This window comes from Pygocentrus nattereri, chromosome 5 (genome assembly GCF_015220715.1).
Source record: "Pygocentrus nattereri isolate fPygNat1 chromosome 5, fPygNat1.pri, whole genome shotgun sequence".
In the NCBI taxonomy this organism is placed as follows: domain Eukaryota; kingdom Metazoa; phylum Chordata; class Actinopteri; order Characiformes; family Serrasalmidae; genus Pygocentrus; species Pygocentrus nattereri.
This window is the reverse complement of record NC_051215.1, coordinates 12,264,781-12,289,500: the sequence shown is the minus strand read 5'-3', so window position 1 is coordinate 12,289,500 and position 24,720 is coordinate 12,264,781. Positions and strand designations below refer to the sequence as shown.

At 40.3% G+C, this 24,720-nt stretch overlaps 1 protein-coding gene across 1 annotated transcript in view; it reads right to left on the bottom strand.

Moving 5' to 3' along the window:
- Positions 1-195: 195 nt before the first annotated feature.
- tbc1d9 (TBC1 domain family, member 9 (with GRAM domain)) overlaps positions 196-24,720 on the bottom strand; it is a 45,307-nt gene continuing 20,782 nt past the window's right edge. The window contains exons 6-21 of the mRNA XM_017717643.2: positions 24,464-24,671; positions 20,868-21,074; positions 19,763-19,936; positions 17,745-17,895; positions 15,783-15,997; positions 14,318-14,435; positions 13,834-14,119; positions 12,278-12,407; positions 11,933-12,031; positions 10,765-10,833; positions 8,805-9,045; positions 6,182-6,247; positions 5,022-5,108; positions 3,770-3,838; positions 2,884-2,987; positions 196-2,048 (exon numbers count right to left, since the gene is read on the bottom strand). Coding sequence (XP_017573132.1) covers positions 1,260-2,048; positions 2,884-2,987; positions 3,770-3,838; positions 5,022-5,108; positions 6,182-6,247; positions 8,805-9,045; positions 10,765-10,833; positions 11,933-12,031; positions 12,278-12,407; positions 13,834-14,119; positions 14,318-14,435; positions 15,783-15,997; positions 17,745-17,895; positions 19,763-19,936; positions 20,868-21,074; positions 24,464-24,671 — 3,013 coding nt within the window. The 3' untranslated portion in view covers positions 196-1,259. The remainder of the gene's footprint in view (positions 2,049-2,883; positions 2,988-3,769; positions 3,839-5,021; positions 5,109-6,181; positions 6,248-8,804; positions 9,046-10,764; positions 10,834-11,932; positions 12,032-12,277; positions 12,408-13,833; positions 14,120-14,317; positions 14,436-15,782; positions 15,998-17,744; positions 17,896-19,762; positions 19,937-20,867; positions 21,075-24,463; positions 24,672-24,720) is intronic.

The window sequence follows — 24,720 nt, the reverse complement described above, 5'->3', positions numbered from 1 at the left end:
GAGAGAGAAAGAGAAGAGAGAGAGAGAGAGAGAGAGAGAGAGAGAGAGAGAGAGAGAGAGAGAGAGGAGAGAGAGAGAGAAGAGAGAGAGAGAGAAGAGAGAGAAGAGAGAGAAGAGAGAGAGAGAGAAGAGAGAGAGAGAGAGAGAGAGAGAGAGAGAGAGAAGAGAGAGAGAGAGAGAGAGAGAGAGAGAGAGAGAGAGAGAGAGAGAGAGAGAGAGAGAGAGAGAGAGAGAGAGAGAGAGAGAGAGAGAGAGAGAGAGAGAGAGAAAATCCCAGATGGCTTCCCATTTCACAAGTATTACACTATATAGGCCTTAAGCCAACATTTGTTCCCTACCTAGTGCCCTATTTGTCAAATAAGAAGACGCATCTGTAGACGGTGGACTGAGAGGCTGCCAGAGACGTCTGTACATAAGCCTGTATCGTAGTGATTTCCCACAAGAACTGTTTGAATCAGGTCAGCCATGCTAACTCTATATGTCAGGGAATTTGGTCATTTCAGTCCTCCTCCTCCACTCGTGCCCTCACAGTTTCCCTTAAGACCAGGTCTCCACCTGTCTATTGTATCCTACATTCAAGATTTGTGATATTGTTATGGTAAAGAGGAATAGATTAGCTCAGAAACGCTAACATGGCTAACAGTAATTGGATTTGCATAACGTTAACCAAACCCAAGCAGCTTGCATTCATTACTAGCGACTGAAGCATTTTTGGGCAAAGTATTCCTTACAAGTCCACTTCAACGTTACAAACTGTCTCCTTTCAAGTTTCAAAGACAAGGACTGGTCACTCCCTGACTAGGCAGTATAAGTGTAGACACAACACTACTATACACAGTCTAACTGTATTACTTACTGTTAGTTGTCAACATTACTCCATATAAAGTACACCAAGCGCACTCTAGCATATAATATGTGGATAGGTCCATTCAGCCTTTCTATGGGTAAAAAGATCTGATCCATTTCAGTCTGAAACAAGTGAGAACCATTCAGAGTCCTTCTTTTGGCCCAGATTCTTCAGGATGAATTCACATTTGAGAAAATACACAGGCAAGAGCCATTTCTTTTCATTCCAAAATATCCAGTGTCTTAGAGAAATATACGGACTTTCAAGGTGAGGCCTGGACTGGCCAAGGAAAAGGTAGTTGAAAAGAGATGAACCGTGTGCATGTACATGTAGTTTGTGCCCCTTTTGCTTTGACGTGATCAGTTTGCAGTACAGACACGGTTTAAAATAGACGCGTGAAAATAGCACGTTATTAGCCCGAGAGTGAGATTTCATAGTCGCTGACAGAAACATGCGCCTGGCCCACTTTGCGCACATTTTTGCCGTTGGTGATTCGAGCCGCAATGTCCACGGGCTTCTCGAAGTACTGCACCAGGGCTTGTTCAGTGAGCACGGAGGCCAAGAACTGCTCAAAGGTGATAGCCCAGTCTTTATCAATGCTGGCACTGTGTGGAAGGCCACCTGCGCCATGGGGCCCAGCTCCACTGTGAGGCCCAGCTCCACCAAGGGGCCCACTGTTGCGCACCAGCACTGTGTCTTCTGCTATGTCTTCGCACTGCAGCTTATCATCCATCTCATGAGAGCCGGCGCTCAGGACAGAGTAGGAGGACATGGACGTGTCATCTTTAGTCTCATCATCCGATATCAGCATGGCGGAGGATGTGCCATTGTCTTTGGGCGATGAGTCTTCCAGCTTTATGTCCTCCATGGGCCCAGTGATGCAGCTGGAGTTTAGTTCACTGTCAGCTGCGCCGCCAGACCCTGTGATGGAGAGCTTCGCATGGGTCTCTTCAGTGGAGGAATGGAAAGAGTCTCCATGAACCCTCCGCTGCTTCCTCCTGTGCATCACAGGTCGGTCTTCTTCCTCTTCATCATAGTCATCATCATCCTCCCTGCTGGAAGGACTACAGAAGAGCTTTCCCACCTCACCCATTTCTAGCAGCAGGCTGGTGACGGTGGCTGTGGCGTGGTAGAGCTCCTGCTCATTGGGGTCCTCGCTGAACATGTTATACAGTGTCTTACAGAGCTCTATGAACTGACCCTGAGAGAGAGACAGAGAGAGAGAGAGAGAGAGAGAGAGAGAATTGTTGCTTAAAATTACCTTATTACTAATTTAGTCAGTTCTGATCTATGAAGAGGCTGAAAGTAAAAGCTGTAGTAAGAAAAATGAAAGTAAATGTGGGTAGCTTTGCCAATGAGTCTTAGCCTAGCCAAGAACGTAGTTTAAACTGATTATTTGGGTAGTAAGTAAGGGTTTTTGCTTCTAAAATGATACATTAAGATAATTACAAATAAACATGCAGTAAACAGTGCCAATTTCTTGTTTTAATGGTGGAAAATTAATGTCATCTTGAAAGCTGATTAGAAGAACACAGGCTTTATTAATCTTCTCCACCATGCAACCAAGCCAGTACATGAATTAATTCCACCATCACTACACTCAATTTAACTTCATAATGTATTAATTAGCACGCCTATGTATTGGGAGGTAACTGTATATACCAGGCTGGCTCCAGGAGAACTTCAGGCAATTTCACTTGCGAGTGATCAAAAACAAAATCACCCCACAAAAATCATCTGTTTTACTGCTCCTGGGTTAAAAACATAACGAAAACTATCTAACTAAATAAATACATAAATCATTCAGATTATATCTATATAGATTTGATGGTAGCATTAATTAGCAGACCAGCATATCTTACTAAATTATGTAGCTGTAAAATTTATGAAAACCATTCGATTTGAATTTCCCAAATTTTTGGAAATCCCTAATCACGATCACATATTAGCGTTTTTCCAAGCAAATAAACACATACTACCAAAACAGCTCTAAACAACTTTTACACAAAACTGCACACAGGGTAGTACATGCGTACCTGGTTGAGTTTTGGGAGATCCTTCATGTTCTCTGGTTTGGATTTGGTCTCCTGGTTCCACAGCCGCAGGTAAGTACGGTAGTCCGGCGTGTGCATCTTCTTCACTGCAGCCATGAGAAAGAGGGAGAAGACCAAATCAAGGCCACAGCAAAAACATACACAACTTAGACTGTGAACTCAGCATGTATATATTACCTTTGCAGAACCCTGTCATGACTTTGATGTTTCAAAGTTCAAAAAGCTATTAAAACATATGCTTCCTAACAGTAGATTCAATTTTAAAAAGGGATTCTGTCGCTGCATATTTGATTAAGTTGCTCTTGTTAAAGTTTAATCCCCTCCATGGGCTCTGTGGACAAAATGAGGTTTTAAAAGGATCAAACGAATAGAAAAGATATTACACATGGGGGCTATGGGCAGCACTGAGCAAGAAGAGGGAAAAAAAAAAAAAAAAAATGACGCTTCGGCGGCTTTCATTTCACACACAGCTCAATATTACGGCAAATCAACTGGTGGATTGCTCAATCCTGCAAAAGCCTGCTGACTATTAATTCATGCATAAAAATTCATGGTCCTTTGAGTGGTGAGAAAAGCAGTTGAGCATATTTGATGTTATATAGTGCTGTACTCATTTGCTTCCTTAAAACTGGGCAATGAAGAAGTTATAGCCAAAGATTAAATTCTGAAGACCAATGAATCGGGAAAATAACACAATTTGTAGGAACAACCACAAGAGGGCACTGCACTTTACTCTAAAAACAAAAAGGGTTCATCTCAGCCAAACTTTCTTTCTGCTTATCAGTGTTACAATAAAACTGCGTTCAGTAGTTTTTACAGAGACCAGAAGAGACGAATGTGCATGCATGCTGATAAGTGTATTTCCTACCTTTTTCATTCTTGAAGGTGACTCTGACAAAGCCATCATCTTTCTCATTTTTGCCCTTGTGGTCATGGCCTACAATGGTGGAGACAGCATAGGTCAACATAAGGACAAACAAAACAGTACACTGACCATCTGAGCTCAGACTAGATGTTAAGCATGTTTTAGGCATTAGATGTTAATGACTATTAGGCTGTGAAATTACATTCATCCAGGAACAACACGGTGCAAGTAGGAACAAAAACGTACAAGGTACGAACGTGCAGACATAGTGTGCAAACAAAAACATTAAGCTAGAAACAATAAATACAATAAATTAAAACAGACAGACACAGTAAACAGACAGGACAGTGCAGCACCAACACAACACACATTTATGGGTATGCAGTAGTGAGAATAAGGTGCAGAGATATTTAACATGAACACACAGTCAGATGACATACATAAACAGCAGTTACTGGGGCAGTAAAACTTGAGTAAACAATGGGAGGCATCCAGTGGGCATCCTGATCAGATGCCCGAAACAGCTCAACTGGCTCCTCTCAATGTGGAGGAGAAGCAGCTCTACTCAGAGGTCCTCCCGGATGACCTAGCTCCTCACCCTATCAAGTAGAGTCTAGCCCACCATGTTGACAAAAACGCCAATTACCCAAATCTCATGACCATAGTTGAGGGTGGGGTAGACCGACCAGTAAACCAGTGAGCTCAGTTCCCTCTTCACCACTGCAGTCCGGTACAGTGACCGGATTACTGCTGCTGCATTACAGCCTGCGACTGATCTCACAATCCCTCTTACCATCATTCGTAAACAAGACCCCGAGATACTTAAACGCCTTTGAAAAATAGCCTTTGGCTACAGCTAAGCACTGTATGTTTGTTCAGTTAAGTCCATTTCTCATTGTTTGGCCTTTTATTCATAAAACTCTGATGATCGAATAGCTGCTTTGGGAATCAGTGTACAGAAATAAGAATTGGCAACTCTGTATGCATGCACGATGTAACAAACAATCCTGTTTCCTTTTTGCAATTTTAAATGTTTGACTTGAGAAGAATCACAAATATTTCAACTGAGTTGGTCCTTTCCAGCTGAAAGATCTACACAAATGCTGATCTGAATGCTGACCAAAAAAAAGGGGAAATTTATTTTTTTTCTGCTGAATATGCCCCAGAGAGCAAACCATGTGCAGTAGCTCATCTACACATGTACAGCATATTAATCTACAGCACTGTGAGTGCAGTCTGCAGTGTGTAGGCCTACCGTGGGATGTCTCAGGGGTGATGTCCTCAAAGAAGTACTGTGTGGCCTCAAAAGCGGAATCTGGCTCGTCCTGTTCGTGATGCAGCTCTGAGAGACAGAGAGGAAAAGAGAGAGAGGAAACTTTATCATGTTAACCCCTTAAACAGTAAAGGTCTATATGTGGGTCCGCACTTGAATTCCTTGCTCTCATATAGCATTATGCAAAAGTCAGAGACCACCTTTCATTAATTTAATTTCCAGTTAAAACATTAAGTTCATAAAGATAGTAAGGACAGTTAAAAAACTGATTAAAAGCATGCTGGACACACTGAAAACTTTAACATTTAGTTGTTGAGGCTTTCAAGGAATCTTTTATTCAAAATATATATTCAGCTTTTTTCCCTAAAGATGAAAAATAAACAATTTAGACTTGTCTGTTTTGACCAGAAAACAAAATAATTGAAGAGCAGTCTGACTTTTGCAGTCATAACATTAGTTTTATAGTTGTACGTGAATAATTTATAGCAGTTACTAAATAATGACTCAAGATTAAAACGTGAATAATAAGCCTGCATTTTAAGGTGTCTGAAGCCTCGAAAAAAACCCGTTCATCATGCACATGTACTCTTCACTATATATTCAATTCATTAATGCCACTTTGAGGACAGATCTAGCCATAATTGAAGTGTGCTGTGTGCCATGTTAACACTGCACCAGGCTGTGAAAGAAGAAGAAACTAACTTGATTTTGCTGCAGAAAAGAACTGAAACTAAAGGAGTTTGTATTCAAAAGGCTGTTTTAGAAGTTCTTTCCGCTCTGAACGCTCTCCCCTAGCGTGCAGTAAGGGTGCTGACACAGCCAGTCCTCACAGAGGGAAAGTACGAGAGAGAGAGAGAGGGAAAGTACGAAAGAGAGAGAGGGGGAAAGTACGAGAGAGAGAGAGAGAGAGAGAGAGAGAGAGAGAGAGAGAGAGAGAGAGAGAGAGAGAGAGAGAGAGAGAGAGAGAGAGAGAGAGAAGGAGGAAGACAGTTGCTCTACATAACCAACCAAAGGGGGGAAGGAAAGATGGGGCAAACATTTCTGCTTTCTGGAGCAAATAGGCCCAAATGGAAGATTAAATCCAGCTACATGCCATGCATAAACACAAAGTGGCTTGTTCCCACACACACACACACTCTTACCTGGCAGTAAGTGCATCTTATAGAGGAGTTTCAGTTTCTCCGTCAGGTCGCCGTGGCACAGAACACCTACAACATAAGATGACAGTGTGAACCGTGGCACAGCATGTATTGCTACTTAGCTGATGAGTTTAGTCAGGTGTGCTCACTGTTTTAGAAGGCCACATTGCAGTGCTGTGGCCCTCCAGGACTGGGCCCCCCTTTAAAGCCTCGGTTATACAACCCCAATTCCAATGAAGTTGAGACGTTGTGCAAAACATAAATAAAAACAGAATACGATGATTTGCAAATCTTTTTCAACCTATATTCAATTGAATACACTACAAAGACAAGATATTTAATGTTCAAACGGATAAACTTTATTGTTTTTTGCAAATATTCACTCATTTTGAATTTGATGCCTGCAACATCATCAAAAGACTCAGAATCTGGAGAAATCTCTGTAAAAACCAACACTGAATGCCCGTGACCTTCGATCTCTCAGGTGGCACTGCATTAAAAACCGACATCATTCTGTAATGGATATTCCCACATTGGCTCAGGAACACTTCAGAAAACCACTGTCAGTGAACACAGTTCGTCGCTCCATCTACAAGTGCAAGTTAAAACTCTGCCATGCAAAGCAAAAGACATATATCAACAACACCCAGAAACGCCGCCGGCTTCTCTGGGTCCAAGCTCATCTGAGATGGACTGACGCAAAGTGGAAAAGTGTCCTGTGGTCTGACGAGTCCACATTTCAAATTGTTTTTGGAAATCATGGACGTCATGTCCTCCAGGCCAAAGAGGAAAAGGACTGTTATCAGCGCATAGTTCAAAAGCCAGCATCTCTGATGGTATGGGGGTGTGTTAGTGCCCATGGCATGGCATGAAGGCACCATTAATGCTGAAAAGGTGCATACAGGTTTTGGAGCAAAATATGCTGCCATCCAAGCAACGTCTTTTTCAGGGACATCCCTGCTTATTTCAGTAAGACACTGCCAAGCCACATTCTGCACATGTTACAACAGTGTGGCTTTGTAGTAAAAGAGTGCGGGTACTAGACTGGCCTGCCTACAGTCCAGACCTGTCTCCCATTAAAAATGTGCGCAAAATACGACAACGGACTGTTGAGCAACTGAAGTTGTACATCAAGCAAGAATGGGAAAGAATTCCACCTACAAAGCTTCAACAATTAGTGTCCTCAGTTCCCAAAACACTTATTGAGTCTTGTTAAAAGGAAAGGTGATGTAACATAGTGGTAAACACGCCCCCGTCCCAACTTCTTTGGAACGTGTTATAGGCATCAAATTCAAAATGAGTGAATATTTGCAAAAAACAATAGAGTTTATCCGTTTGAACATTAAATATCTTGGCTTTGTAGTGTATTCAATTGATTATAGGTTGAAAAGGATTTGCAAATCATCGTATTCTGTTTTTATTTATGTTTTACACAACGTCCCAACTTCATTGGAATTGGGGTTGTACTTAAACAATAGAACATGAGAGGCAAGAATAACATCAAAGCTGTGATTGGGTAAAGCAAAGAAGCCCCAAATAGTAAATCAAATGTGCTTTAATACTGGCCACCCATTCCAACTCATAGTAATACCCTTTTGGATTAGGGACAAACTACAATGTCAGGTTAAGCTCAGCTTTTTCAGTACTTCAGTATCTTCCAAATGAACTTGAATGTCATTTTATTCCAACCAGTCTATAAAGCACTTCACAGCGCATCTGCTGAACTGTCTAACTGATTAGCTGATTTCAGTTTTCCTTAGTGACAAATAATTATACACACACACACACACACACACACACACACACACACACACACACACACATATATATTTATATGACTGAATGTATTTATTTTCTGTTTTTGTATGTGTGAAAACAGAAACATACTTAATAGAAATGGTTAGTTGCAAAGTAGTCGTTACTTAGCAACTGGTGCTCAGCGGAATGAGAAAGTTGGAAAAAACATCACAAATCACAGCACAGCTAGAACAACTGCGTCATTGGAACTAACTGTTGTATAATACCCTGATTTCAGCCAGGCTGAGTATGTCGTAATTGGCTCTAGTGGGCAGATTTTGGGAAGGACCTTTGAATGTGTTTAACTAGTTCTCTTTAAATGTTTCACTACAAACTGCAGTAAAACAGATGCAACATCCTATACTTGTTTGGTTTGCCATCTGAATCTCCTAGTAATGGATGATCACATGTGTTTGAGTGACTTGCGGAGTTCAGTTCGGTTCAACAACTTAAAAACTGCAATGCGTAACTTGTGCAGTATCTAATCCTTATTACCACCAATCCCCCCCCCCCCAAAAACCAGTCAAACGTTGTGAGATACTCTGTCTTTTAAAATCTGTTAGTACTCTAGGGAGGGAGTGAAGAAGGCTATTCCCAGCATAACTCACTGCAGTGCAATGGAATACTTAGGAAACACTTCTGTGGTTAGAACAGCTGTCAATAAGCATGCTGTGTTTTGTTGGCTGGTGACAAAAGTGTCCTAATTGTAAACCATCACTGCTTCCACACTTTTGGCCTGTAGCTGAATTATAAACATGAATATGAATGTAAACTCAGTCGCAAACACACAAAGGTGTGATGCAAACCCTCTTTCCCTCCCTGTACTCACCCAGGCCTGTGATGAACTCTCGGAAGTTGATGAGCGCGTCTGCATTCTGGTCAAGCAGCCGGAAGAAGCGCAGGGCCAGGCTGTCGGTGTGTGTGCCGCTGGCCCAAGGAAACAGCACAGTGAACAGCCCTTTAAACTGCTCCAGGTCCATGCGGTACTGCTCCAGGTAGGGCAGACTAGGGTCGTGGCGGTCCATTGGGTTACTGGTGCCACCCCAGTAACAGCTGGTCAGGTGTTCTGCCTGGGAAGATCATCAGAAGATTATCAGAGTTTCATTTTTTAAAAATCAGCCTATGAGTTGGCTAAGCATTAAAATATACTGTAAGCAAACTGGAGCAACAGTGACAGTCTATGAATCTATTATCATCTTAACAATTATTTGTTGGATATGGAAAACAATTAAAGTGAAGCATCCCCAGCTACCAGTTAGCAATGTGCAAAATGCACTAAAATGCATCCCATCAGTTTCTGCCACTGTCAGACATACTGTTATCTATAATAATTGTAAAAGCCTAACAACTTGACGTGATGCAAGATAACTAACCACAATGCTAATGACTGCCTATTCACTTCCATTATTTGTTAGCTGCATTTGTCTTGTAGCTCCAGTATAAAACTAAGACTTTAGATATTCCATTTGGCTTATGAACTGCATCTGGGGTTAGAGGAATATTCCATAAACTAGATTTTTGACAAAAGCATCACTTTAAATGTTGTTTAAATGTGGAGCATACAGCCAATAAAAGTAACCATCATTAAATGAGAAAAAGAACACAAAATAAAACGTCAATACTGATTATCACCATCTATATTTTCTCGGCACAGTTCATCACTCCTAGTTAATGTCCTCCATGGGGCCTGGCTCAGAGTAACAGCAGCAGTATTTTGTGAAGTTAAGTGAGCTTATGAAGGCATAAATCGCAGTGCGGGAGAGAGCCAGAGGGGAGCTGTAAGCACCTCAGTGCAGTGTGTGGTGGCTAATGGCCAGTGATGGAGAGCAGGGGGAGAGCAGGGTGGAGCACAAAGTCAAACTGTAGCTCACTCACTCCACACTAATACAGGCCGTGGATCCCCAACTGCCTCTCCAGTGCCAAAATGATGGATAACATCTTCATCTAGCTCTCATTACACACATGCACAGGCTAATATGGACTGTGCTGTCAGCAGCTTTTGGGAGTAAAAACGACTGGCTTTTCTGTGAAGAGAGCCGGCAAAGTTTGCTCCTTAAGTTTTACACTGGAGCTATTAATGCAGCTTGCAAATAACAAAAGCTCATGTCCCACCAATTAACACTGTGTAAACCACATGCATAAATCATATACTTACTGCTGTATAAAGTACAGACAAAATCCAGACCTGAGCATGGCTGATGCTTCAGACTGCGATCATCAGTATTGACATTTTATGTTGTGTTTAATGGCTATATACTCCACACTTAAACCACATTTAAAGTGATGGTTCAGCCAAAAAATCTAACTTGCACAATAATCTCCTTACCTTTAATTACAAAAGGGATATCAAAGGTTTGCTCCAGCATCAAAAACCATGAATTTTATTAATGTACTTTATTTATATAGCAGTTTCAGGAGAAGGTGCTTCACACAAGATAAATATGATAAAATAAAAGATAAAAATGAAAAAGGAAAACTAATTAGACCATTAGTTCAACAAAAAAGGAGTCTCTAAAGCCTTGGTTAGAACACATGCAGCACAATTCTGAACAGAATGTAATAAGCAAAAGTGTCTGAAAAACTTCAGTGTTTGGACTGTGTAATTATTTAAGTATGTAGTCTGCAAATGGTTGGTTGGAAAACTTGTTACTTGTTAGCTACATTAGCTTTGCATCGACAGATGTGGCTATTACATTTGGAATAAAGGGGGAAATCTGTACATTTTGTTTGTGAACTATCACTTTAACTACAGTTTTAGAAAAGGTCTACAAAAGCTTCCTGTGACTTACCTTAAAGAGGGAGTACAGCTCTTCCAGCTCATCAATGCTAAAGGCTGTCTCTGTCACAATGGTGCGAACCTTCAGCAGAGACAGAAGGGAAGGGAAGGTAAAGGAAGGAAGGAAAGGGAAGGGAAGCAAAGGGTAGGAAAAAGTAGGGAAGGTTCGGGACGGGATGAGAAGGGTAGGGTAGTGTAGGGAAGGCAAAGGAAGGGAAGGTTTGGAACAGAATGGTAGTAAAAAGGTAGCGACAGGAAGGGCAGTGAAGCGACGGGAAGGGATGGAAGTGACAGAGAGAGAGAAGAGAAGAAAAGAGAAGACAAGAGAAGAGAATTCTTATCATGTATACTGCTATCCTGATTTGCCTCCATGTAAATCACTGCCTTCTATCTATGCTTTGTCTTTGCTGAACTTTACATCTATAATACAGGTCTGTATGTTTTGTTTATTTTAATACATTCTGGCTTATAACATCAGAGGGTGATTCACAAAGCTGGATTTCTCAGTCAGCCAGTTAACATGAGTGCAAAGCTGAGAACTGTCCATCCAATTGGTGTGTCCCTCAGCTCATTTCCTATTGGACAGGCTTGATTTTGGGTTTATCTTGCAAACTTTCCTTTATAAAAATACTCCCCAGGTCTCAGGGGCAACAATGGAAAATGAGCCATTTGGCATATGTTGGCACATTTAGCTTTAGGTTAATTAATGTGCACAGTCCTTGACGTATACAGACAAATAACAGACAACTGCATAAGAGTGGCTTCTAAATTTTCTGAACAATCAGAGCAGTCATAATCCTGCTGCTTACGACTGGTGGAGAAGCACATTTCTCCTGTTCTAGCAGGAATTCACACAGTGCTGACTGTGTGTGTATAGTAACAGCTTCTTGATCATGTGCTTGGAGACAAAAGCAGAGCACAAGTATATGTGTATGGAGTCTTTTCTTCACCCTGAATCACTGACCTCAGCTGACACCAGAAATGCCTCAATGCACTTCTATCTAATTAAAGCTTTTTACTTGGAGGGTTGGAGATTGACCAAGAATTCCAAAAGTGCCAACCAAATTGGCATCACACTATTTGCCCAGGGAGGTTCAAAATATCCCTCTTTAATATTATGCTCAATAAATTATTAAAGCAGTTAATGGTGTAGGACATAATATGCAAGGAAGGGTCATTACCACGTTGCGTTTTGTGGTGTCCTCGATAGTCTGGATGACCCTGAGCCTCTGTTTGAAGCGCATTTGTTCAATCACATCCGCTCGAATGAAGCCAAATTTCTGCAAATGTCAAAGAGTGTGTGAGAGAGAGAGAGAGAGAGAGAGAGAGAGAGAGAGAGAGAGAGAGAGAGAGAGAGAGAGAGAGAGAGAATTGTTTAAAATTTTGGAGTATTCCTTATTACTAATTTAGTCTGTTTCTGATCTGTGAAGAGGCTGAAAGTAAAAGCTGTATTAAGAAGAGAGACTTGGAAGCCTGCAGACATTTAGCCACATGAACAGAAATACACAACACCACCACCAACACACCTCGTAGGAGCTGCGGACGAGTTTGAAGATGTCCACCTCAGGGTGAGGCTCACCATCGTCTGTGAGGAGGGAGTGGAGGTGTGGGATTGGCGGCAGAGTGCTGTCCTTATTGGTCACACTGTCCAGATACCTACACACAAAGACACACTCATAATTTTCTGATTCTTTCATGTATTTAACTCTATACTTTCCATTTCAGCTATTTTGTTCAAAATGTAAATGACTATGGTACAAAATATTACCTGTACATTTTACCACTCAAGTTGGCCCTATACTACACAGCTTTTAATATACTAGCAGATTCCTAAAACAGGGACAAAATATCAGTCTTATATAGAGTTTCTTGTCTTTTTGGCATGATACCCATTAGACGATAACGCAAAAAGTTTCAGCTATGAAAAAAACCCCAGAAAACCCTGTTATCACATGACACAAACAAAGCTAAACTGGACCAGACCTGTTTGCACTTTCACAAATACACAAAACGTGCAATGAAAATTCCATTTGTTGACGAATATGAGGTTTAGAGACTCATATCATAGCAAGACATATATGGAGAAATATTTACTATGAACTGGCAGCTGACTGAAATTGTAAAGACATGTTCAACAAGCAGCTCCTTTGTCCTGCACTGAACATGCAGAGTGCACGCAAGTCTCTCACAGCCTTTTATTCTCTCTCACTGATCATCTCACTCTACAAGACTTCTGAAGGAGTCATAAAAAAGCAAAAATGGAGGGTGGAGGTTTCTGTTCACTTCAGAGCTTGATTGGAAGGCTAAAAATTTACTCGTTTCTCCATTCACTGTATAAGATCATCCATTCCGTCAATCACTTCAGATTGAGCTGTCCAACTGAAAAGCTGATTCAGATTGTGAAAATTTGTTGGAAGGAGCCCATTGATGTTAAAATCAGGGTACAAAAATCATGTAGTGTAGGACAAGCTTAAGCTGGCTCTATTTCTCATGTTAACATCGGTGTTAAAGTGAAAAATCTAACCCTTTTACCCCAAATGTAGTCACTCATACAAGACACGTTTGATGTCTGAAATTTGTTTCTTTAGTTTTGCACTAGAGCTATGATGCTAATGGAGCGATCAGGTAATGGAAGCTCATACTTCATCAACTAGCATCATGCAATCTGCATACCCAAAACAGTTTGAGGCAAGTTATTAAACAAACAATCTCAAATAGACTTGCTTAAGTGATTTCTGACACTGTACGATATACTGTTACCTATAAAAATGGTCAAAAGTATGCTGCATGGCTAAAAACAGTGGTAACAGCCACTCTGTAGCCTGAATTTTGCCTGGACTTTTGTCCAGGTTTTTGGCTACACACTTTCTTTTAGTTGGTTCTAAATGGTGGTGTATAAGCTTTTTTTACTTGTTAGCTACATTAGCCTTGCGGCTCCAAAACTAAATAAGGAAAAAAACAGACACCAGCCTGTCTTGGCTCAGATAGACCTCAGACGCCTAACATGTCTTGGCTCATTTTACTTAACTACTGCTAAACTAAACCTATATATGTACAGCTCATCGGTGACTGCCTCTCTGACCTGCCCAGCACTGTCATGGCCTCTCCGTCATCCTTGCAGTTGAGCAGCTGGTGTATATTGGCATCCAGGACGGACAGCGCCAGCTGGAAGATGAGCTTGATGCCCTCGTAGAAGAAGCAGTCCACGACCACCACAGCGCTTTCGAAAGGCATGACTGACAGGAAGAGTGTGAGGAACCAGGAGAGAGAGATGGTGGAGATCACACCAAGCTCTTGCATGCAGTCATACAGCTGAGGTACGTAGACACGGGCGAGTTCTTCAAACACACCCTGATCAACTAATGCACCTGAAGAGAGAATGCAACACACAAAAATCATACAGAGAAGGGTCCGATTTCATACATAGAACAGTGGTATAAATGGGTAATCATTTATTGGGCTAACTTATTATGTGTTAACCTTGAAATCACTTTAAACAAGATTTAGTTTTAAATACTAAACTGTTATATGTTTGACCAGATGTTTTTGGTGTAATCATCACTCACCAACAACTCTGGTGTTATAGTAGTCTGGCAGCATCCTTTCACACAGCGCCACCAACAGCCAGAAAGCCTCCTCCTCTTTAGCATAGAGCAGCAACACTGACGTCACGATGTTCATTGCCTGGACAAAGACAACAATGCTACTGTTTTATACAGCATCACTACAACAGCTCATTTCTCCACTGTGTGTGTGTGTGTGTGTGTGTGTGTGTGTGTGTGTGTTGTATGTGCTGGAGTACAGCCACTGTTTGAGTTCTGGACAGCGTTTGTTCACAGAGTGTGTGTCTGTGTGTGGAAAGCCTGCATTATGTGCATGCACATGTGTTTGCTTGCAGTTGAAAGTATCAGTGCTGTGCTGGTGGAAGGTGCAGGTGCGTGCTGTACGCGGCATGTCGGTTTGTATGATTGTGTGTGTGGCTGGTGGTGACTGATGCTGCAGTGTGTGTGTGTGTGTGTGTGTGTGTGTGTGTGTGTGTGTGTGTGTGTATGTGTGTGCACGCACGCGTGCATATGTATCAGGTCGTAACCTGCGGTGGTGTTGTGGAAACTGCACGTGGGTGTGCACCTGGTGTTAACCAAAGGTTGCTTTGTGAAATGTGTGTGGGTTTGTTTTTATACATTTTCAAGATAATACATCCAGAGTTTACAGGAAACCAGCGGAAAAAACTGGTAATCTACAGCACCAACAAAATGCTGAATATTGCGAAGTGCCTGTTATTTTCCTTTGCCTAAAATAGAACTGGCAAAACATTTTTTGTTTACTCAGGTAAAGATTGGGATTAGGTTTAGTATTAGACTTAACAATTCATAATAAGTACAAACAGTTTTATAATACAAATATTATATATTATTACTTATAGGTCTGTACAAATATTTTAAACACAAAACAATAATTTGCAAATAATGACTATCTGGGCAGTATGCATATATTTGCACAGAAAACACTAAAATTACAATAAATACAAACAACATTATTATAATAAGATATTTTGTATGTCAATAGGTGCATTTCCAGAAATCTCTTATTTTGGCAGCCCAGTATTACTTGCAGTTATCATCCAGTACCTGGTTTGGCTCAATCAATGTCTCATTAGATTAAATCAGCTGTACTGGTGTGATTTGAACAAAACTTTGCAATGGCTGGGGCATCGAGGAGAAATTTGGAAAGAAAAGTCTTCCACTAACTAGCTCACAAGATATGTACTTTCCTGAAAATATGACATTCATACAAGTTTTACCATATTTCTACTTATTTGTATTTATTGTAATGATGTATAGAATTTTGCTTGAATATTTGAATTTAAAAAGCTCATTTATTGCAGAGAGAAATACTTTCAAATAGTTTGTTTAGATGCCCAAGACATTTGTATAGTACTGTGAATATGTATACATTAGGTATGCACACGGTATGTGTGTGTGTGTGTGTGTGTGTGTGTGTGTGTGTGTGTGTGTGTGTGTGTGTGTATACCTGGCAATAGCCGATGTTGGGGTTGCGGAAGGCGTATGCAGTCAGAACTCTCCTGAGGGCAGCGATGCCCATCTCATTCTGAAAGGCTGGATGCTCTGGAAGTGAGCGGTGAAGATCCCGCTCTATCTCCTCTGTAGCCAAATTATACTTCCCCATAGACTTCTCCACCAAATCCTCATAATACCCCGGGTGAGTGGCCATCTCATTAATCGCCCCTGTTCACACACATACACACAGACAGTGTGACCTTTACATTAGTTTCAGCAACAGCTTGTGAACAGGAAATGGTTTTAGGACAAAGGTGTGTGTGTGTGTGCACTACTGACACGACCATGTGGAGAAAGTAGGCCAACAGGTGTGTGCACCCGTGCATGCAGCTGTATTTCTCTACACACAGAAATACATTAAAGTGTGTAAAAGCAGCTGAACACTGTAACCACTTCCTCCCCCATATTTACTCAATGTATCGCACATTACTGAACAATCTCTAAACTGAACACTGCAGAAGGAAATGACCAAGACCCAGCAATGGACTAACAGAAGTCCTGTTTTTGAAAAAAAAGATCGTAGAAATCAATGTTCAGTTTGCTTCTTTAGTTTTACACTGGAGCTAAAGTAAACAAGTGTTCAGCATCATGCAAACTGCAAGCCTCACAAGTCACAACATAATCGCAAATAGACTTGCTTGTGTGGCTTCTAGCACTGTATGACATACCGGCAAAATTACTGACGTAAGTCAGGCTTCACAAAGGCAGATAATATTGTTTTAAGTTATGTAATAACAGTATAGTCAGTGGCACGTGCGTGACTCATTTAGACATGCAGTTTGCACAGTAATACCTGTTGGGCTATAAGTTTCCACTACTTGTCAGCTACATTAGCCTTGTAGCGTAAGTGATAAAACTAAAGAAGAAAACCTCAGACACTACACAGCTCTCAGCTGATCAACAACATATGAGATAAGAGGGAATTGTTGTCTGTCTTTAAGATTTGTGGTGTTGATGGTGTTAATGTTATTTCAAGTGTTTGCAATGCACGCATGTAAAAGGAAATAAACCAGTCACAAAAGAGAAACATAAAAAGAAAGTGTACAGCTGAGACAGCTTAACAAACAAACTCTACCCCTATCAAAATGATCAGATTACTGCCTATCTGCTCTACAGAACATCCACATAAAGAGTGTGAGGTTGCCAAAAAAAATCAAATCAAATCAAATCATGTGAACCACACCATTCAGTTCATATCAGAACATATTTCTGCCTATTATTACATTTATTCCGCTTATAAATCAGACACATAACTTCAGCCAGTGGTGCTATGAAACAGCCGTTGGATGTTTGCAAATATTTCCAATAAAATTTGAATTATGTACATTTGGCAGCCATTGTGTATGAGATGGGAATTGTGTAGCTGCACTGTCAACTTTTATTTATCTTAGCTCTGGACTCTGAGGAGTTTAGCAATTTTAATGTGTACTGCAAGGCAAGAAAATTCTGAAATGAAGCACTGATCTCCTGGGCCTTTATAAATTAAATTGTCTGCAGTTATTTACTGTACTGTATCATCATTCACTGACTCAAGCAATTATATTAGTTTGTAGTCCTTTCTTATCTCACATTTATCATAAAGTGTTTTTGTATCTCAGTGACAAACAATGGAACAAAATCTGACATTGTAAAGGCTTTAAACTGACATAGCAGAAAATACATGATATTATTGTTATTAATAATTGCTTTTTTAAATATTGGTTTATAAGTCATTAGAAACCATGACATTATGTAATTGTACATGTAATTTTACACCTAGTTTTACATTTGTATTGCTTCATGTCAGCTTTAACCTCCCAACATTGGTCGCCCTGCTTATTGGACCGAATTTGCACCCCAGTACAGCTTGAGCATTCTTGTAGTTGTATGTGGGTCAATGTATATCTATCTATGCATGTATGTGCCTGTGTCTCACCAGAAAACAGCAGCCACAGCTCTCCTCTCATGTTCTCTGGAATTCCTTTGAGCACCAGTTCTTTGGTCTTCTCTGTGCGATACATACACACGCCCTGCCCGTACTCTGCAAAGTGATTCTTCCAGGCTTGCTCCTTCAGAAACTCCTTAGCCTGAACACATATCAGCATGCACACACACACACACACACACACACACACACACACACACAAAGTTAGAAAACAGCACATTTCATGTAGCTGTAGAACTCCAGAGCTGACTCGCTTTCAACAACCAAATTTTGATCTTTGTCTTCACTTAGTCTCAGATACGTTGCTCTTGGTATTTTCTCAGTTTATGACTGGAAATGTTTAAGATGTAAACATAGTCATTCAGAGTGGATTAACATGAAACGCGCCATTCTAGAGAATCCAGGCCAGAATGGTTCAATTGTTCAGTGGTGGTTATAGGAACTAGATGTCCGAAGGGGTTAATATCTCTGAAACCTTGCTCAAATTAAGTTATTATATGAAATAGTTAAGAACACACTGCATGATGCCAGACATCAGCATTGTTTCACAATAGTTTTGAGATATGCTTCTGGCCAAAAACACATTTTTCTAATCCATTCATGGCAGTGAGGCACGTGAAGGATGTTCTATAGCAAAATTGGAAAACATGTACCACTATTTTACCATTATCAACATTATATATTAAAAACTCAGAAGATGTGTCGGTTCACTGGTCAATTTGTGTGGTAAATAAAAAGGTTATATATAAAGGTTTCCTGTCAACAACACTGTACGTTGCTCTACAATTAATCATTTCAAATGAAACCAGTGTCAAATATTCCAATAATATCTCAGTGACTGAATTATGTGGAATTCCTCTATACGAGTAGTTAACAACTGTAAGACAGTTTTACTCTTACTGTTCTTTCTCATTAAATTCATTTAAAAATGCATAGGATTCATGTTTATCAGTTGGTATTTATAGTGCATTACTTTTCTGAGTCCTGCTTGCACAATCTCATTTAGCTGGATGGTTATATGGCTCCTTTTCTGTAAGACTTAAAGGTATGATTTTAAGTTACTTTTGCTTAAGGACTTGTGCTGCTTCGGTTCATTTACTCTCTCTTGCACTCTGCCTCCACTCGCCCACTCATGTCAGTTCTTGGACTTGAACTTGTGTGTGTGCTTGTGTGTGTAAGTTCAAAGCCTAGCAGAGATCAGTGCAGTGTATAGGGAACTGTCACTGCGGTGTAAAGTGCGGTTATTTTTTAGCATTTTGTAAATAAGCATGTCATTTCAATGCATGAGCATTCCATGCATGAGTGTTTAGATATGCCACCAGAATATAGCACAAATGTTCTAGACAACTGAAAGTGTTTAGATACATACATACATACATACATACATACATACATCTTGCATTGTTCTGAGTATCTGTCATTTGTTTTGGACAGAATAAACATCTAAAACAACTGCTAAGCATTAGTGTTTTGATAGTGTGAGCAATTCTTTTTGACTGCCAGTGCATTTCGCTACGTTTAGATGACAAGCTTCATTGCTCAAATCCAATTTTTTGCTCAAATCCAATCTCTCTGACATGACAGTTCAAACTAGAGCAGGTAAGCTGAATGATGGCGCACGCGCACTGGAAAGAAAGCACATGAATTCCAAGCCTTCGCATTAAGGTCACATGGCTACAAATTGGATACATATTTGAAGTAGGACCACATATGAAGGTGGCTCAGGTCAGATTTGAGATCTGAGATTTGCATGTCCACACAGCTCTGAAAACACCAGACCTGAGCCATATCAGGGTAAAAAAATCGAATTTGTGCCACTTCAACATAGCCTTAGTGTTTTTCCGTCCTTGTGTTTTGTTCCAATTCCATCTGCACACATTTTTTTTTATCCTTGTGTATGTATTTTGTTTGTAATTCAGATTACCTGCTTTAAATCTACCTGTAAAGCACTTTGCAAACTTGTTTATTACTGTTTTGATGAGCACAAGGTAACATGTACAAATGTGTACCAGTTTGGGGTTGAACTCCTCGGGTGAGCGGCGGCGGTACATGGTCATGAGGGCCTGCGTTGCTGTGGGAACGCTGTTGTCATTGAGGTTGAACTGGCGCTCGCTCTCGCCCTCGGAGCCGAGACTGCTGCGCTGAGGACTACAGGAGAGCAGACTGCCCTGCTGGGAGTACACCTGGACACACACACACGCACACGCACAACAAATAAATAATAAAATAACTCTTTAATCCAGTCTTTATATGAGTTTTCCCCTGTTATTTATTCTTTTATGAGGAACAACTCATTTTTCTGGAGGTTTTTGTATATTTTGTACTTTAATGATCACTACTCTCATTGGCTGACTCAGTAGAGGGGGTGGGGTAGGGGTGTGGCCCATTACACAGTCAAAGTACCACCAAGGCATGTTGCAGCAATGTTTAATGAAAAAACACACATTGAAAGACACTGATTTACTTTAGCTGCTAACAGGGATTTGCTTTTTATGTAATCATCAAGCTAAGGGTGTTGAAATATGTACATTTTTAAGCAGCTCCCAAGATTAAATGCAGATATTTGAAACTCATAACAAATACAAATAAAAATAAACTATTCGTTACTTTGTATTCTATAGGCTGGATGTTGATTCCTTCAGTAAAGATTTAAACTTAAAGCCTGTCTCTAGAGCCTGTTTGGTTACTTCAGTGAGAACAGCATGGTCCCCAGAGAGCCTATTAACATGAAAGAGTCGGCTGTACCAGTCACTAGCACAGAAGTTTGATGTGAAAGTATGCAGACTGGCTGGGCGGACGTGTTTGTTCAAGGAGGGTGGGGTGGTGGGGTGGGGTGCCTGTTCACTGTGACAGGATTGAGCAGCAAATCCTGACAGGACTAGAATCACGAGCCTTTTGTGGAAGGGAAAATGGTAGATGCAAAGACATGCAAGAAAATGCAGGTTTGTTTAATGTCTCCTTCAAAGCCCCAAGCAGACATTCCAAAACTCCTTGAAATACTCTATTGTTGTAAGAAAAGGACTGCAGTGACTCCAGATTGAAGCCTTGAGACTGTTAGAAAGTATACAGCTGCAGACAAGGCAGAAAAGGCAAATGGTAATTATGGTGTCCAACCTCGTCATCAGAGCTGTTGAGGCTGCCCGTGATATCCCTCTCAAAGTAGATCTTGGAGGAGGTCTGCTGCAGGAAGTCTGAGATTCTCTGCACCAAGAAGTCTCGATCTTTCAGGTTGGCAAACAGGAAGGTCATTCGGTTCTTGGTGCTGATGGACAGAGGGCTGGGCAGGACATTGGAGCTGTCTGCCTTCTCCACAATGGTCACCTGTAGGACAGATGTTGCATAATTACACATGAAATTGAGCTCTTAAATTTTTATAGCCTCAAAGTAAAGGTAGAGAACTGGCAGTAAGACAGACAGTGTGATATTAACTTACATACAATAAAGCAACAAAGACAGAGTGATACAGTGATTCTGGAGTACAGTGATTCTAGTATGGTTAAAATCACTGCAACAAAACAGTGCTAACATATAATTTGATACAAAACACCAGTGTTCAATAAATAATTTATTTCTGATAATAATCATAATACATTTTCAAGATTTAAGAGTTTATGGTCATATGTTCAGGTAAAACAGTCACACCACACAATTAAATTCTTACTCTGTACATCAAGCCCTTCAAAGTTACTATACAAACACTACGTACCAAGTAAAGAAATGCAAAAAAATCTACTGAAAAAAAAAATGTATTCATACTGATTAATACACAATATACCAATAGATACAGTACACTAAATATGTTATATAGAACATACCATCACAGCCCAAAGAAGAACAAATGTCTCCAAAATGGCAAATTTTCAGAAGGACGCAAAACCGATCTTTACTTCTAATGTAAGCTAATGTAAAGAGACTTAATTCCAAATGATGAAAATGAAAATTAAAAAAAAATTTTAAATGGATATATATTACAGTGCTCTATATACATGTACAGACACACACACACACACACACACACATATATACACACCCATACATACATAAAAAATAAAGATTAAACAAATAAACATTTTTTGTAAAGAATGTAAAGGATAACAGGTACTTTCAAATTCTGTCAAAAACTGAAAAATGACATGGAGATGCAAGGTTTTCTATCAAAAACACATACATACACACACACACACACACACACACACACACAATATATATATATATATAGCTGCTGTCATGAGAAAACCTTGTATCTCCATTTTTCAGTTTTTGACATAAATTGAAAATAACTGTGACCCTCCATGTTGTGTGTAAATTTCATGATGATCGGACCAGAATAAATAGCCCAAAATGACTTGGGAAAAAATCTGGTTCCATTGACTTACATTAAAATTAAAGTAGGGTTTTCCTTCTCCTGTAAAATTGCCATTTTGGAAATACGAGGTTATGTTCCGACAACAGCGAAATATGTGTGTAAAGCAAAAAACATTTGTAAACCTGCAACTTGAAAAGCACATCCAGTTAGGGGCAGACAGCTGGGTCCTGGCAAGCACTAACAAACATTAACAGAGCCTGACAGCTCACTACATCAGCCTTTCATACTGCCACAATATCTAACACGGGTTTCATCAACACCCACCTATACAAGCACACACACACACACACACACAGAGAGCTGATAAACACTGATAAATGAATCAGGAGCTAGTCTGGTTGGCCATTACTGAACAGCACACCCTATTCATCCACAGCAAACAGCAGATCAAAGAGAAAATTAAAGTAATTACTGTAGTATTATGTATGACTCAATACAAGCACTGCATTCTGTAAAGATTATTATCTGCAGGCTCCCATTGGAGAAGACACCAGCTGGATACGGTGTCACGGTGCAGGTAATAAAACTGATATGCACTTCACAAAGGAGCTAACCTGCTACAGCAATAAGGTCCTGCAGGTGTGTCTTATGTTGACATATATACTGCTGTATTAGAAACCTTCAAGACACTTATTACCTCTGAGCTACGCTTGTCAGGCTGTTTATCTGGATCTAAGCAATTTTTCAAACTTTTCTGTTTTCTGCTGTTTCATCTTCAGCGTCTCTGGCTTCAACAAAAATCAATTTTCAATTTTCATATGGACGTCAGAGTCAATGTAAATAATGACCTATACGATAATACATTAATGGCTGCTCTATTCACTCTGAAGGTTTAAATTAACTATTGGTATATCATCTTTGGAACAGTGCTGAGGCTTCTTGGCTTGTTCATCAATTCTGTACAGCACTGGTAATTTTCTGTGTCAGTCAAAACATCCAGAAATAATTAACCACCCAAAAGGAGGTGAATTACTCATGAGAGGTATTCTAAGCTTCCATGTTCTTGGTAAAGTTTATAACACTAGCATGTCCGAGCAGTTAACATGAATCCCACAGTTCAGATGGGTGACTACATCTCCATTCTCATCCTCAGCCATCCAGCAACATGAACATCTGATTTGTATTGTTTTCTCTGTAACCATGTTAGAGCAATACGTTACAAGAGGCTGTGTGTTAGTGACTTCACACATGACACAGAAGGAGGGGCCCTTAATTCCACTTCCAGAGACCACCCTTCAAAGAGTGAATCCGTCATAACCGTGAAACGTGATTTTGGACGGCAGTGAACCTCCAACAGCTAAGAGTGTTCACTGTTGGTTCCACAAAACTGGATCTCCAAAATCGCATTGAAAGAGCCGTGACTCCAGTGACACCTGACATGCTCAATCGAGTAGGGGATGAATTTGACGTCCGTATCGTGTTGATGTCCGTACAGCTGGGGGAAGTTCATATTGAGCACTTGCAAAATGACATAATAAACTTTAAACTCACTTAAACCATTTACAATTTCCTGCATTGTTTTGTGATTTACAAGTAAATATATTATTTCGAAATTGCCTAAATTACTTAATATAGCATTTATCAGTATTTAGCATGTCCACTTTTTGCCTCCCTTTTAGTTTTTCAAATAGATCTACAGTAATATTTTGAAATACATCCCAATCCCAAGTTCAGTCTTAGAAGTTGGTTGCATTTTCTGTTTCTCACGATCCAAGCAATCCCAAAACACAATGACTTTGACCTCTGGACTCTGGAGCGGTCAGCCAGTCATTCTGAAAACACAGGTGGATTTCTACAAAATTTCTTCTTTTTGTAAGGGCTTTCTAGACAGCTACACATCTTCAGACTAATAGCGTTGAGTTGTCTTCTCACATTGGAGTGACATGCGGAATTCTGTCACATCTGAAGCAAAAGTTTCTCAATTGATTTTCTCCTAAAGATGAAATCTTTGAGTGCTGTTTATCTGATGGTGACAGCTTTGGTGGTCTACCAGTCACTGCTCGGGTGTTAGGAGTCTCATTTTCTCTATCATTTAATTATTTTTTAAAGTCAGTTTTTGGAAAATGTTTTCCAAATTTTCTGTTTTTGACTTTTTTTGACAGTTTTTGACCCCTTTGACTTTCTCCTTTTTTATACAAGTAGATTATCATCTAAATATCTCCTGAAAAAATAATAACTTGGCTGTCTGCCAACAGCCATTCGGAGTGGAAATAAATAAATCAAGGCTGGTTTTGAGTTTGCACAGTAGTGCATGCATATGGAGTAAAACATTATAATGACCTGGTATGAGTACTCATGCAGAAGCCACTACTTCAGCCCAGCTTCAGGCTTTACCCAAACTGACCTCTCTGAGGGGGATGATGAGGCTGCAGGTGGTTTCCTCTTTACTGGTGAAGCAGATGTAGTTTGTGGAGACAAACATTTGGCCCAGGATGTGCATCTTGTTAAAGGGGGTCCACAGCGTGCAGTCCGTGTGGCCGTCCAGCTTCTCGTCTTTAGGCAGGCGGAACAGCGCTCGGTAGCGCTCGCTTTTAGCCCTGGCGTCAAGATCCCTGGAGATGCAGAAATATAAGGATGAGATGAACATAACAGATGACATAC